Below are 16,018 nucleotides of genomic sequence, written 5' to 3'. Positions count from 1 at the left end.
AGCATGTACAATAGCCCTTTTAAACACAAAACAAGGCGGAGCACTGCTCATCCTAAGTATACAAGAGTAAAAGTACAATACATGGAAATTACCACATTAGAAATTTTAATAATCCAAGTTTGTTAAAAATAAAATCACACTATCATATTTTAACAGTAAATTTAGAAAAATGTAGGACAATACAAATGATTGTACTGTATTCAAGCCCAATCTATCTAAATAATGTTTTCATTTTCCCAATGTGTGTTCATGTCCTCGTTTCACAACTGAATTTAAATTAGTCCTCTGGGGTAGCCCTACCACTAGGGGGCGGTGCAGTGGCTCGGTGGCTACGGATCTGCCCCGTAGCTGGAAGGTTGCCAGTTCGTATCCCATGGCCGGCAGAGGAATCCTACTGTGTTGGGCCCCTGAGCAAGGCCCTTAATCTCAACTGTACTTATGGCACCGTATAAATGGCTGACCCTGCGCTCTGACCCCAAGCTTCTCTCCCTGTTGGTGTGTCTTATGGAGAGCAAGTTGGGGTCTGCAAAAAGACAAACTGAATTGAAATTGAATATGGCCAATAAAGTGATCTTATCTTATCTCTTATATGGTATTATTCTATGTACTTGGTTCAATTCCCCTCTAACTTTCCCTTGTTTTAGATAGAAGAGATTTAGTTCATTTAAATAATCTGTCTATAACAATACCCTGAGACCAGGAATCATTCTTGGACCTCTTCTCCACTCTATCCTTTTTGTGGTGGTCAAAACATACACCTTTTGCTTATTATATTGTACATATATATGTATACGTATGTACTGTATTTACTGTAACAATTTATATTCTAAATAAGATGTTATTCATGTATTTTAAATCTTAAACATGACTTCTCTGGATTTAATTTCCACACTTTTTCCACACAGACTTTGAGGAATCTACAAACACACAGATCTTTTTTGTGTGTAACTTTCCTCATTTTAGCATTATTCATGCCATACAAGCACTGTACATTTCTACCTTGCATTTGTCAATGTTAAATTTAAATTGCCCAGTTCATGCTTTTGTCAAAGTCGTTCTATAATTTGCTTGCTTCTGTTTCTGTGTTTGGCACTCCTAGTTTTGTATCATCTTATTTTAATTGCATTTCCTAATCTAAATAATTTATATAAATTAGGAATAGCAATGGTCCTAAATTATATCCCTAACACACACCGCTAACACACACACCGGTATTCTACCCAAAGAACAATTATGCCCTTTAAGACGGTGCACTGTTTCATGTTTGGTAACCGGTTTTTGATCCAAAAATTACCTTGCATATTTATAGCTCTGAATGAGAGAATTAATCTTTTTAAGACAGACATTTTTCAATTTAAACATATGATAAAGCATCTTAATAAATATCACATGTGATGCCGTGTAGGGTTGTGCCTCAAGTTGCGTAGCTATTCCGGTGGCTTACAGTACAGTATGTCTTTCTTTGTCAAAGCTTCCCTCTGCCCAAGATGGTGGCAGGCAGTTCACAATCGTTTGAAAGGAGGCCAGCAGTCACTGGACAGCATCAGCAGCGCTGAATCAGCATTCTGCTCCAGACGGGATAAATGGAGTGCTGAGTGGGGAAGGAGAGGGTGATGACCAGGAGCAAAGTTCAAGGACAAATTCTGCCAGATTGCCCTGGCCTCTGCCCCAGAGAGACTGAATCTTTCACGGCTGAAGGCTGAAGGCATGAGAGCTGGCAAACCCCTTCTCCCTTCTACAGTGATGGCTTATTTTCTCGACTACACAGCCGGTATAGCCATGTGTTGCTATAGTGAAATACTGCTAGTTTATCTTTCCCCAATGTTCTGCTGGAAGAGTCCTATTTGTCTCCAACTCAGGCTGAAGCGCAGCTCCTCTGCTAACTGCTATTTTTCTCCAGCGGGGGCTGTTTATTCTTCCCTAGAGTCCTTCAGGGAAGAGCCCTATTGTTTCCCCTGCACAGACTGTTTATTGTTCCCAGAGACCTGTAGGAAGACCCCCTTTTTCTGACCTCAGGACAAGAGTACTGCCTCACAGTTTGACACTGTTTGAATAAACGACTACATGTAACATGATGCAATAGTATACATGCATTTACAAAACGCAATTACAGTGCAATAATGCACAGTACACTAAATGGAGACATATGTAAGAAATCCCAGAAAAATAAAAACTAATAATACGATAAATAACATCCTTTTTTCGACACACCTTTAAATAGGTCTAAAATACTTTTTTTCAAAGGGGCAGGCGGATTGCTTATGGTGGGTGTTGTTTATGTTTCATATGATTTAGCAAATGTTTAAAAATACAGAAAAATACTAAAAATATCTAACAACGTTCTGTAAAATGCACAAGTAATTAAAGTAAAAAATAAATACTCCATAGGTTTTAAGGTAATAATTATAACAGTATCCTACAAAGGTAGGTAAATTGCTTAGAGCTGGCATTGTTTGTGTTTTGTAGGCTTTAGTGCATCTTATAGTATTTTTACAAAACATGAAATAAAGAGCTTGTATATCTATAATAATAATAATAATAATAATAATAATAATAATAATAATAATAATAATAATTGCTTACACTTATATAGCGCTTTTCTGGACACTCCACTCAAAGCGCTTTACAGGTAATGGGGACTCCCCTCCACCACCACCAATGTGCAGCATCCACCCGGATGATGCGACGGCAGCCATAGTGCGCCAGAACGCTCACCACACATCAGCGATCAGTGGGGAGGAGAGCAGAGTAATGAAGCCAATTCATAGAGGGGGATTGTTAGGAGGCCATGATTGATAAAGGCCAATGGGAAATTTGGCCAGGACGCCTGGGTTACACCCCTACTCTTTTCGAGAAACGCCCTGGGATTTTTAATGACCACAGAGAGTCAGGACCTCGGTTTTACGTCTCATCCGAAGGACGTCTATGATAAAAATGACACAGGAAAACTTTCACTGACTGTGTTGATAGCAATTGTATATTATATATTGTGTTGTGGGGTGAAAAAAGTGAATTGCTTATGATGGGTGTTGTTTATGTTACATATGATTTAGCAAATTAAAAAAAAACCCACTAACACATTCGTGATTTATCAGACTTTTGGCAATAACAGACACCCCTTTTCCTTTTAATCCATTAAACTGGAGGTTAGCTGTATTAAGTTAAAAAAAAGACCTTTACTAAATCCCATGTTGTATTTGTCATAAAATAACTATTTTATAATTAGTTCAGGTGGGTAGCTGCATTAGCATGCGTAGTCTGCAAAGGAACAAGTAATAGGTTTCTTCCATGCTGAAAAGAGAAGAGAGAAAACAACGTTTCGGCTGTGAAACCTTCTTCAGGTGTGAGCTCTGTGAGCCTGTGAGACATAAACTGAGACATACAGTATGTAAGAAATTACTATAATACAATAAATACAATAAATAACATGCTTTTTACGACATACTTTTAAATAGGTATTTAAGTGAGCCCACATCTGCAGAAGGCTTCACAGTCTTCCTAATAGTTCCTATTTTATAAATAGTCTTCTAGTTAAGCACTCACTAAACAGTATTCAAGATCCTCGAAGGCATAAACAAATGTAATGAGACAGTGTAATACCAAATAAAGATAGTGTTTCAGCATGTGAGAACTCTGGATACTGCATTTAAAATGAGAAAAAATGGCACATTTTTAGATAAAGAGCTGCAGGATTCTGCAATAGGCTACCTGTTGGTGTTCAAGCTGAAATCTTGGCTAAGACTGGATAAGATCCCTGAATCAGTTACCACCTTCCTAGATACTTCAACCCAAGGTTTAAATTGACTAAATGGCATCCTCTTATTTAAAGTTATGGTACTATTTTCTTGTAATTTATTTCTGTCTTATCTGCCCCTGCTTATCTGCTCCAGAGGAGATGAGAGCATGACTTCTAAGGTGAGATGTTACTTTTGTACACTCACTAAAACCTGGCCATAGTTAAGGTTGATGTTGAAAATGTGTAAATCATTTAGGACTTTTATTTAAAAACAGCTTGTCTGCATCTTGCTTCTTTTGTCCAAGCATAAGACTCACATGATCAATGGTTCTTCTGAAAGAGGCACCCTTTATCAACTTGATCGACAAAATTACACAAAACCTCGTTTTTAGGACCTCATTTTAAGAAACACGCCTCATGAAAACCTGGGAGGCTGTTTGGCTGTGGTTTGACATTTGCCCTGGCAACAAAAATATGGAAATAGATTCACTCCCAATTCACACACCTACAGAAACATGTGATGATATGGATCATAAACCAGGATTACTGGTTTTGGAGATACAGGTACTGGTTTTGGAGAACTTGTGTACAACCAGGGATATTTTAAAGCTTTTTTTTTGTGTAGTTGGACCAGAGACAAGCAATTCTAGTATTCAAGAGCTACAGGGTCCTCAAATTTCTAAATAACTGAATTTAGCAAATTATTTGCATAAGAAAGCAACCCACCTGTCATTTTAGGTGTGTCAATTGAAAAATACTTCTAGATTCTACCTATACACTGCAAACACTCAGCTCGTGGACAATACTGTACACTGGAAGAAAAATGCTTGCAGTGACAGCAGGTTTGACACATTTATCTTCTCTAACCATGCTTTGAGTGGAGCTAGTGAAGAGTGTGCTTGGTCATCCTGGTTGCAGCTCATTAAGAAGGTCCATACTGTCATTGTATTAATCATTGCACCAGAACTGTTGTTCTGACATGAAAAGGGGATCTTTACACCTCCAAATTGTGATCAATTGCATGTTATTCCTTTTACATATGGAACTGGAATCATAAGATCAGTGACCACATTCTGCAGAAGATCAGCCATGTTTACACTAAAGTTATACATTATCATGGACTGGTGGTGAGTTCATGATGATGGTGTTTCATTGTTCTACCCATCTAAACTTGCAAGGGTAAGTTGGTCTCTTATATTTGACATTATATAGGTAAAAAATAAAAAGACAGAAAGGTTTGGAAACTTCTCACAGGTAATTTAAAAGAAAGTGTCTTGGTTTAATAAGTGTTCTCCCCCTCTGCTTGAAACTCTAGATTAAAAACAGATGCATCTAATTTCCTTGTGAGATCACTCTAAAATTTGAATGGATTCCACTTGTGCTCAGTTCAATTGGTTGGCATGATTTAAGAAGAAATACACCCATCTATATATGGTTCCTCAGTTGACAGTGCACGTCAGAATAAGAACCCTACCATATAGACCCAGCAGCTGTCTGCATTAAACCGATAGAAATATGAGGAGGTATAATCAGGGGAGGGGTATGAAAACTTGGTCAGACAAGTAATCAAAAAGACCAGTGATAACCCAAAGACAAGAATCTCTGCAGCACAGATTTAGTCCCAGTGGGAGAATAGCTAGGCAAGAGTTAATAGCAAGCCTGGAGTTTGCAAGAAGGCACATGGCAGACCATGAAACCATGTGGCAAAGGATTCTCAGATCTGAAGATCTTTGGCTTAAACACAAAGAGTTAAGCCTGGTGCAAATTGATCACAGCCTCTCCCACGTAACACTGTGCAAACCACGAGGCATGGTGGTGGCATCCCACAGCATCATCTTATGGGCATACTTTTCAGCAGCAGGGACTGAGGCACACAACTTGTTTTCAGGCAGCAAAAGACCTTAGGCTTAGATTCACATTCCAGAAGGACAATGACCCCAAGCTCCCAGCCAAAGAGACACTGGTTGAACAAGAAGGCGAATGTCCTTGAGTGGCCCAACAAAACCCAGACTTGAATCCCATTGAGAATCTGTGGAAGGATTCTCAATGAAGGAGAGAGAAAAATTAGCACAGGAGAATAATAATAATTCCTAACATATATAGCGCTTTTCTGGATACTCCACTGAAAGCACACTACAGGTAATGGAGACTCCCCTCCACCACCACCAATGTGCAGCAGCCACCTTGATGATGTGAGGGCAGCCATAGTACACCAGTACGCTCACCACTCACCAGCTATCAGTGGGGAGGAGAAGCAAATTCATAGACGGGGATTATTAGGAGGCTATTGATTGGTAAAGGCCAGGGGGTAATTTGGCCAGGGCGCCGAGATAACACCCCTAATCTTTTCAAGAAATGCCGTGGGATGTTTAATGACCACAGAGAGTCACAACCTCGGTTTTACGTTTCATCCGAAAGACTGTACCCTTTTCCGGTGTAGTGTCCCTATCACTATACTGGGGCATTAGGACCCACACAGATTTCAGGGTGAGCACCCCCGTCTGGCCCACTAACACCTCTTCCAGCAGCAACCTTATTTTTCCCAGGAATTCTCCCATCCAGGTACTGACCAGGCTCACACCTACTTAGCTTTAATGAGTTGCCAGTTGTGAGTTAATTAGTTAGCAGGTTGATATAGTATAGTTGCCGGCAAAATATGCAAAAATTGAAATTTGTGGTTCACCAATGTTCCCAACTTGACAGAGCTAGAGAAAAAAAAAGGATGATACAGACATTTCCAAGAACACTCAAAGCTGTAATTTCTGCAAAAGGTGGTTCTACAAAGTACTCGGGGGGTGAATAGTTCAGAAAACATTATATTTCCATTCTTCATTTTTCATGAGTTTTTATTATGCAAATAAATGTATTTTCCCCTTTAAATTTTAAAACGTGTGTATCATGTATCAAAGGGAAAAACATTTCAATGCATTACAAAATGTGGTTTTAACAGCAATATTCCAATTGTTCAAGAGGTGCTGATCATTTTTCCAAATATTCAATATACAGTGCCTTCAGAAAGTAATCTTGCCACCACCTTGGGGAATCGGGTTAGTTCAAAAGATTTGGCAAAAGAATTAAGAACAAATGGTGACGACATTCTTAAACAATCAATCCATCAATACCTTCACAAGCCAATGTTTAATGGGTGAAAGCTAAGATATGAACCACTGATACAAATAATTCACAAAACAGCAATTGGTGTGTTTCCCATTAAAACTTAAAAAGGTGTTGATTTTTATAAAGAAAACATCAATATATGTGGGAAAGAGGCATTTGAATAAATATTCCTTAAATAAAAGAAGTATATAAGAATCCATGAATGCTACACAACATCAACAAAGTCTCAGAGTCTTTGTGGTTTTTTTCAGTGTATAAAATGCTTAAATACTTTTGTCTGCTATGGTAACATTCATCCCTCCTCTTTTATTGCCTCTTATTTTAAAACCAAAATAAAATCTAAAATGCTCTTAATGCCACATTCCTCTGCATTCTTTTGTAAGAGTGAGCTTTACCACATTCCACTAAATAAGCTCTTTCTTGTCAGAAATTCAGCAGAGCTTAACCTCCACGATCTTGTTCTTTCAACAGGCCCGTTTCTTTCCTTTTTCTTTCCCAGCACGTTGTACCCAAGACTGCTGATGTTTTTGTGGTTTTGTTTGTTCAAATTGAAAAGAACATATTCCAAGTGAAAAAAGGGCAACAGGAACTACAGTGCTTGGAACTCAAGAATAAAATAAGGATAAGGTCACAAGACTGAAATGAACACCAGATGCCACCGGAATCTAATGGAACAGGCACTTCTTCACAAGAAGAGCAGCGGGGGTCTGGTACAAACTGCAGAGTTGTGCTGTTACAGGTGACTCTAAGGGATCTTTTGAGAAAAAGCTAGATGAGGTTCTGAAATCATTTAGGCATGAAGTCACCACAAGCAGAAAATCGGGATGGGTCAAGTGGCTTCTTCTTGTTACCCTTCTGATCTTAATAATAAAAATGTAAAAAGGTAAAACAAATCATGCCCAGTCTCAAAGACCAAAATCTGAAAAAGAAACAGCTGGTACTGAATAATAAGCATTTTATAGCTACAGGCTCTTAGATCAAAAACCAGGTGCTGGACACTTTGTTTTGTCCCCAATCCTGGTTCTGGAGAGAGCCACAACCTTGCATAGTTCAGAGGAAACAAACTAATCAAAACCTACTGTATAATCAGCTTTGGTTAATAGTGTTGTGTGTTGGGTCTAGCAGGGATGTGGAAGCTGGAAATTTCTTTTTGTCCCTCATCTTGGCCAGCAGCCATATCACTCTGCAACTCACAACTGGCAGCCCACTGAAGCTAAGCAGGTGTGAGCCTGGTCAGTACCTGGATGAGAGACCTCCTGGGAAAAACTAAGTTTGCTGCTGGAAGAGGTGTTAGTGGGGCAGGCAGGGGCACACCCTGTGGTCCATGTGGGTTCTAATGCCCCAGTATAGTGACAGGGACACTATAGCACCATCCTTGGGATGAGATGTAAAACCGAGGTCCTGACTCTCTCTGGTCATTAAAAATCCCAGGGTGTTTCTCGAAAAGAGTAGGGGTGTAACCCCAGCACCTTGGCCAAATTTTCCATTGGCCCTTACCAGTCATGGCCTCCTAATAATCCCCATCTATGAATTGACTTCATTACTCTGCTCTCCTCCCCACTGATAGCTGGTGTGTGGTGAGTATACTGGTGAACTACAGTATGGCTGCCGTCACATAATCCAGGTGGATGCTGCACATTGTTGGTGGTGGAGGGGAGTCCCCATTACCTGTAAAGTGCTTTGAGAGGAGTGTCCAGAAAAGTGCTATATAAGTATAAGCAATTATTAATTATTATTATAATCTTGTACATCCACTTTGGCTGCAGTGGGGGGAGTGTATCTATTTCAATGTGTTGTCCCAGTTGAACCATCTGATTAGAAATGCAACTCACAAACTCATCAAACTAGACAACATTCGCAAATGAGTGGAGACCAGATAGTTCTGGTCTCCTTATAAGGCTATAAAAGTCTCAGAAATCCCCCAGCCTGTCAAAATCACCAACTTGTCTTTAAAAAGGCAAACAACAAGGAACAGTATAGCATATGCAGTGCCTTCAAAATGTATTGGGACAAAAGTCAAAACAGATTTGCTTTTAGGAATATGTACAGTATTTCAGTCATGTCTGGAACTTGCTCAATAATCTTTATTAACAATATAACTAATGTAACTAATGCTTGCAGCAACAGAAAGAATTCTGAAGTTTACAAAAACATTTTTTCCCTGCTTATGTAGTAGAAAATGCCTCCATATTTCTTGGGTGATATTAAATAAATAATTGAAGATACAACATCTGAAGAACAGGCAAGAACTCAAAGCATCTGAAATGATTAGACAAAGAGTCTAATGAGCTCAAGGAGTGGAAGCAGTTTTTTAACTGAAAGGGACACATAGTCAAATGGTGCCTTTTACAATTTCACTTAAAGTGAACGGGGACCAGTTTTGTGTCACTTGAAATCAAGTGAACACAAAGTATGCTTCTGTTATTGTATGATCAAATGTACACATTGAATTACCCAAAAATAAATATTTTCTTGTACTTTCATATTCATATTAATCATATTAATCCTACGATCACAAATACAAACTGCTTGACTACAATTTAAGGGTTGTGACTTTTGCTGTCTCTCTCCTTTTGGAGTTCTCTGCAGAAGGGAAGATGTGACGAGGCAAGAGAGAACGAGGTCCAACTTTGCCACTAATGTTTGCCACTGGATTCCTCCTTGACAGACTGAAACGTATCCGGTCTTAAATGTGGAAGGGACTCAAACTAGAAATGGAGGTAAAGAAGATATGTTTTTCATATCTGTGGAATTATTTCAGTTTCCTCTTTAAGACCACCAGGCTTGTTTATTTGGATGCCTTTTCTGTTAGGGATTAAATGTCGCCTTGGTATCAGTTTAGAGGGCAGGCATCTGTGGAGGATTGTTTAGTTTATGAAAACAGTCTTATTTATATTTATAAGCAATGGTCCCTCTTATGTGTAATGGCCTTTGTGCGCAACAAATTCAAGTTGTGCACCAGTGACAAAAATTTGTGTGCACTAAATTGAGTGTATGTAAAATTGTAAACCTGAAATTATTTTTTTGTTAATATAGTCATTCTCATAGAAGCATAGAGATCCAAAAGACCGGGACAGTGATTCAATGAGTCCAGTCATAGAGCATAGATTACAATTATCGAGTAGCAATAATAGCGCACACAGCCCAGTTGGTTCTCTCGCAGCCAGTCTCATGTGGTCAATTTAACATTTTTCAAATGACAACCATGTTTATTTTATTAGAATCATATTTTTGGGGAATTTAATTTTTTGTGCGCTGATTTCATAACCTGTGTGCGCGCGCACATGCGCACAGCTTAGAGGGAACATTGCTGTATTTACAGTATATATTTATTTCAAGTAATGCAGCCCCCTTCAGATGCATTAGGATCATGTAAGGGATCAGGGAAGGCTGGTGTGATGTTTTGCTTTGAAGACCTCACTTTACTCATAAAGAGCAGTTGTAAATATTAGTTAATGTATCGTGCACTTATGTCTATGGCTTGTGTAATAAATATTTGACCTTTTTAATCTATTACCTGTTGATTGGCTGACTTCACTCTGACAAGTGCTTATCTGTTATCTAACTTATAAAAATTGCTTGTGCTCAAGCTCAGTCCTTGGTATCAGGACTAATAAATACTGAACAATTGCATTCCTATATCTAACTTCTTATGCCACTTTAAAATTATAACATCAAATAAGTTAATAATTAAATTAACTCATTAGGAGCTTGGGTAGACTAAAACCCAGACATGCCTGTGGCTTCCCAGGAGTAGGAAAGAGAGGCTCTGTGTGAGATTAAAATAATATTAAATGCATTTCTCTTGTAAAAATTAATACAATATATACAGTACAGGAGACTGCTGATTGTAAAATCTTAGAATTTATCTGTCTCCTTGCAGTCTAGTCCACTTCTCTGTATTATCCTGTTGATATTCCATAATAAAAATAGCTCATCGAGCTTAGGAGCTGGAGCCACTGCTACAGTCATCCGGGGCCCAGACGGGACTCGGATTTTCAGCTGCCCGGCATGTTTAGACCAATTTCCTAATGTGCTCTGAGTGAGGGCGATCCTTCAAGCAACTAAGGAAAGCAAGGCGTCACCTGTCCAGAGAGTAGTTTTCAGTTAAAAATTATCACAAATGTGTTTGTCTTTGCCATCCAAAGTCAACCTTTGCACAGCAATTCATTCAGCCCACACAGACTGGACATCAGCATAAGCATGACAGTTTGAGAAATAATGCAATGTTGAAGCAATGTCTGCTTTATTGTACATTTTATGAGGAACTGCTATTAATTTGTAAGGGAAAATATGTAACATTACCATATTGTAAACAGTGTTTTTATTAATGAATGAGCTTGCTCTTTTCTGTGAAGTCTTCATGGCACAAGTGATCTCAGACAGAATAAATCCCTGTGCTATGTTGTCAGACTATAAAACACGTTGCATAGCAAACAGTTTCCATTCTGAACACATTACTAGGTCTCACAAAAATTCTCTGACTACCTGAACCACAATTGTGCAGGCTACTGAGGTAGATTTGTTAGAAGTTAACATTTGTACTAACCGACACAACAAACATCATATTTTCGTCAGAAAAATATAAAAGTATTTTTTTAAATAAAGGATTTTTATAATTAGACATTAGTACACAAAAACATTAGAACAATTCTTTAATATAATTATTCCAAATTTTCTGTGGAGTAAGCAAAGTACTTATTGATAAATAGACAAGTAAATGTCCTCTAAGCGCTTACAACTGCAGTTTTCAACTGTGCTTGTAATTGAAAAGAGGACAAAAGCACACATTTCCACACTTTAGTGTTTCCCCTGCAGGGGGAGTATGACACACAAAACAGCTTCCCGTGCTCAAACATATGACAAGCAGAACAAGGGGTCAGATACAAAACCAATTTGCATCAAAGAGTAAACCACCACATTTTTTTCATAAAAATCGTTTTGGTTAAGTGTTCCGTATTCTACTGCTCTATTTGGTATTTGATACGGCACAGCACGCTTGTTTCCATCACAGAGATTATTTTTTTGCTGCCAAGTCCTTATTAATGTAAACACATTTTTCAGTTGTGACCTCAAGACAGCAAGAAAACCTAATAAATAAATAAAAAAACCCACATAATCCTTTGTATAGCAAAAGAGAATCACTGTATCTTGTAAAATACAGGTATGCACTCTGATCACAAGCAGCAAAGAGGCAGCTTCTACAGTATACTTGCAGAAGGTGTGTGGAGGTACAGTAGGTGCTATCTATATGGTATATTGTTTTATAAAACATGAAGTTACAGTAATCACCAAAAGGTGCTAAGTAAGCAGACCATCGCTTCAGCACCAAGAATGTTTTAATCTGGACAGTATACACACAAAAGATTCTGGCTTGTTATCATTTTAAGACACTCCATAAACACTCTCTATAACAATTAAGCTACACATGAACTGCAAAGGCGTACACATATAAACAATGGAACAGAACTAAAAATAGAGGTTGTTATAGAAAAACAAAAGTTTATGTATGTGTGACCCTGTACTGGAAAGTTATAAACCATCATTTAAATTATACAGTACATAGAGTCTCTTTGCCCTTTGAAAACAGATTTGTCTGTTTATTGTTCTATCTGTGTTGGTTTAGGTAGATTTATGCTGGATAGTTTAATAATACATGGACCAACAGATATATCATACATATACTATTATCTACCTTATGACACGTATTTGTAACAATATGTTCATGTTAATGTGTAGAACATGAAGCAAGAAGACATAAAAAGTCAACGTGAGCTCACTTACTTCGTCTCTGCCTCCTTCCCTTTAAGACCTTGAGGCTGCTGCTATAATCCATTAAGCTTAGGAAAACCACCACCACAACCAGTCCAAACTGCATAGTAACTGCCCAGCGCTCTGGTCCAAAGGCAGGCTGATAGGTGGAGTTCCCTTCCACGCTGCAGGTGGCTGCTTACTGCTCACGGAGTCCAATCCCAAGTGCAAGTCTAAACATGCCTTACACTTGTCCAGAGACACGAGCCACAGTCGCTGCCAGGAAGGACTGGGAGGTGAAAAGCATGGTGCTTCCACATTCAACCCATGAAGATCCCAGGAGTTTGGAAAAGACCCATCTGAACGTGATGCTTTCGCTACATGCGACAAGGCATTTGTCAGCGCGAGTTCCTGCCAAGGAGCAACAGAAACAATTAATGATTGTTAGAGCACAGATATTAAGAGGCTATTTGTAGAAGAAACTTTTCTAAACACTTCTGAACACTTAAGTTAAGTCCTCATAATACTTAACGTTTGTATTGATAATTTCCAGGAGATAAATGAAGCACTAAGTATGTACAGCTATTTCCTAATGTATTGCAAAGTTTAGATGCGTCTCACTGTCACATTTTTTAAGCTAACACAAGCACAAAAGGCAAACACATTTCAGATTCTTAAGTCTGACATTTTTTTTCAGATTTTATAATTATTTTAACTGATGAAAAACATTCATTTTGCAAATTTAAAGCTAATTCAAAACAACCTGTGGTATGAAATGACCATTTTTTTGGATGTACTCTGAAAGGAAAAAGCAACTATCTTTTACCATGATGTTTTTATTTACTCTTGTTTTCCCCGCATCATTTTAGTAGAGATGACTAACAGGCAACTGGATTTGAGGAAATTCCTTACTAGTTGACTGTATGGCTGTAAATGGAATGCCAAACACTTGATTCATGGAGACATAATATCAAAAACTAAAGGTCAGGAAAAAGAGACAGTTTCCTAGTGATGTTAAGTTCAAGTGTAACGTACGGGTTAGGAAAGCATGAGGATTCTCTACTTCTGAAACAACAAGAAAAGGCTGTTCAGAGTAAATTATTATGATATGGTAAAAAGCAGCCAGGGAGCTAGGAGGTCAGTTACTTAAGACCACAAGCACAAAAAACAGGAAAGCAGAGTAGACCAGTGGAGTCTTTAACTCTGTTTGATCAGAGTGCTGCCATTTTGAAGGATTTTGAAATGAGACAGACTAAAACAATGACAAGACCTAAAACCCTCCACTAGAAAATTTTCCTCTGCGATGAAACAAATATTAAAGAACATTTCTTTGATATTTGCTAACACAGCAAATTCTTTCCTTCTTTTTCTTTCCAAAACATGTTGAATATAAAGGAGTATATGAATACAAATTTAATATTAATGAGTGCACTTCAAGTATTTCTCAAATACAGTATGTAGGTGCTTAAAGAACACCTGGAAGAATACAAACATCTGCTATATTTACATATAACTAAATGATTTTAAATATAGAGATCTTCCTCATAAACAGTATGTTTTCCTCCAGTCCTAATTCATAAATTTAACTGGTACAATTTAAAGCTAAATCTCAGAGTAATGTCTAATTTTGGACTCATATAACACAGTACAGTAGATTTCTCTTTGGGTGCACCTATTGAACCATTGCAAAATACACATCACACAAGATCTATTGTATTGGCAGCAAATGTCTTGAACAAAGACGCATTTATTTCTACTTAATAATGTCAAGATGTTGGTTGAAGTGGTTAAACAAGAAGAAAGCTTTTTTGTTATAGATCTGCTTGTCTGGTGGTAATAGGAGATCCTCAACATAAAGCTATGTAATTACTACAAGGAATACTTATTTAAAAAACAAATTTTCCTCCGACAGCATTGCATGCACAAGAATGAAACAATAACAGCTTAACTTAATTATCAGACGGATCGTAATGCTGGTAAATTATTCCACATTGCTTGGCCCGTTCATGAGATCAACCAGACAGATCTTCTGAAAGAACAAACAAAAGGCGGAAGAAAAAAAAACAGGGGAAGTTCCAACACTCCGATTGTGAAACATTATTAATGGGGCTACAACACTTTCTAACTGCAGAATCTCGCAGAACATCTGCCAAAAACTCCAAGGAGTCAGACTGCGTCTGGCACCTCCAAGATGATTAAAGAACTATTACTGAATGCAGGAGGAGAAGTCTGTCCTTCGCTTCACAGGCAAGACAGCGACTGTCAACTGAACTCAGGGCATCAGCTTTCGTAGCAAAAATAACAAAATCTCCATGAACCAGGCAAATTCTTGCCAGCACAGTCAGTCGATACTCCAAACCAAATCCCATCCCTTAATTTCAGCAGAACTTCAAATAGAGATGGAAACAAGAAGTTGGATTGCAGTTTTGGAATCAACCTAGCTGTTCTTGAAAAAATGTACTGGAAAGCATAAATCAAATTCAATTTTATTCCAGCTCCACACATCTGTGTATGCAAATCTACTTACAATAACAATTAATTACCCAGCAGTGGCAGTTAAGAGTTGGAGTCTATCTTGTTTCAGATAGTGAACAGAGAAGAGCAACAGCCAGGCTACTAATAATGCTTTCCTACTGTTTAAAAATTGTTTCTCAAAGGTGTTAGATGAAAAATTTCAGTTACCCATTTATTAACAACAACATATGTAGAAGCACTACCCACCAATTTAATGCAAAGCAGACTGTGGTGCGGGATAATGTACCACTAATTAATAGATCATAATAATAGGCATTATCCATGATGATACAACTACACAGAGTACATTCTTAACTCTTATGTCATCTAAAGGGTCCAGTAGACCTAATGATTAGTCTTTCAGCACTTGAAGTGGTGACCTGTACTAGCCTTCGTGTTAAGAGAAGAGATCATTGCTGGATTCAATTTCACAGGAGCTAAGGAAAATACTGTATGAAAGTACATCAGGCAGTCTGGAGCTCGGAGTTTGTAAGGCAGAAAGCAGAATTATAGGTGCACGTCTGTCACTTTTGTAAGTGATGGCAAACTACCAGTCACACATTCTTTGCAATTAATTTATTTGGGTGAATCATTTACCCAAAGGACCTTACATTTGTATCCACTGAGCCAGCTGGAAATTTTACTGATGCAATCTAAGTAAAGTGCCTACTGTAGTTTAAGGGCTTAGTAGTACCACCCCACCTGGGATCTGAACCCACAAATTCACAGCTAAATCTTTAGAGCCCTAATCATTACTCTACTGCTGTGCTATAGTGGACATGGAGCTAATTCTGTCTTTTCTGTAAGAAGACAACAAGGTTGGACAACTCATAAATGCCTTTTGGGGTTAAATAAGATGTTTATTTACATATATTTGTTGTGTTATAGTTTGTAAAAACT

General features: G+C 38.1%; 1 protein-coding gene across 1 annotated transcript in view; it reads right to left on the bottom strand.

Moving 5' to 3' along the window:
* rspo1 (R-spondin 1) overlaps positions 1 to 16,018 on the bottom strand; it is a 58,952-nt gene that overhangs the window by 27,152 nt on the left and 15,782 nt on the right. The window contains exon 2 of the mRNA XM_088603151.1: positions 12,638 to 13,015. Within this exon, the coding sequence (XP_088459277.1) occupies positions 12,638 to 12,731 (94 nt within the window). The 5' untranslated portion in view covers positions 12,732 to 13,015. The remainder of the gene's footprint in view (positions 1 to 12,637; positions 13,016 to 16,018) is intronic.

Source organism: Lepisosteus platostomus, chromosome 13, assembly GCF_059453375.1.
Source record: "Lepisosteus platostomus isolate fLepPlt1 chromosome 13, fLepPlt1.hap1, whole genome shotgun sequence".
Classification (NCBI taxonomy): domain Eukaryota; kingdom Metazoa; phylum Chordata; class Actinopteri; order Semionotiformes; family Lepisosteidae; genus Lepisosteus; species Lepisosteus platostomus.
Note: the sequence above shows the minus strand (reverse complement) of the source record. Positions and strands in the feature narration are given on the sequence as shown.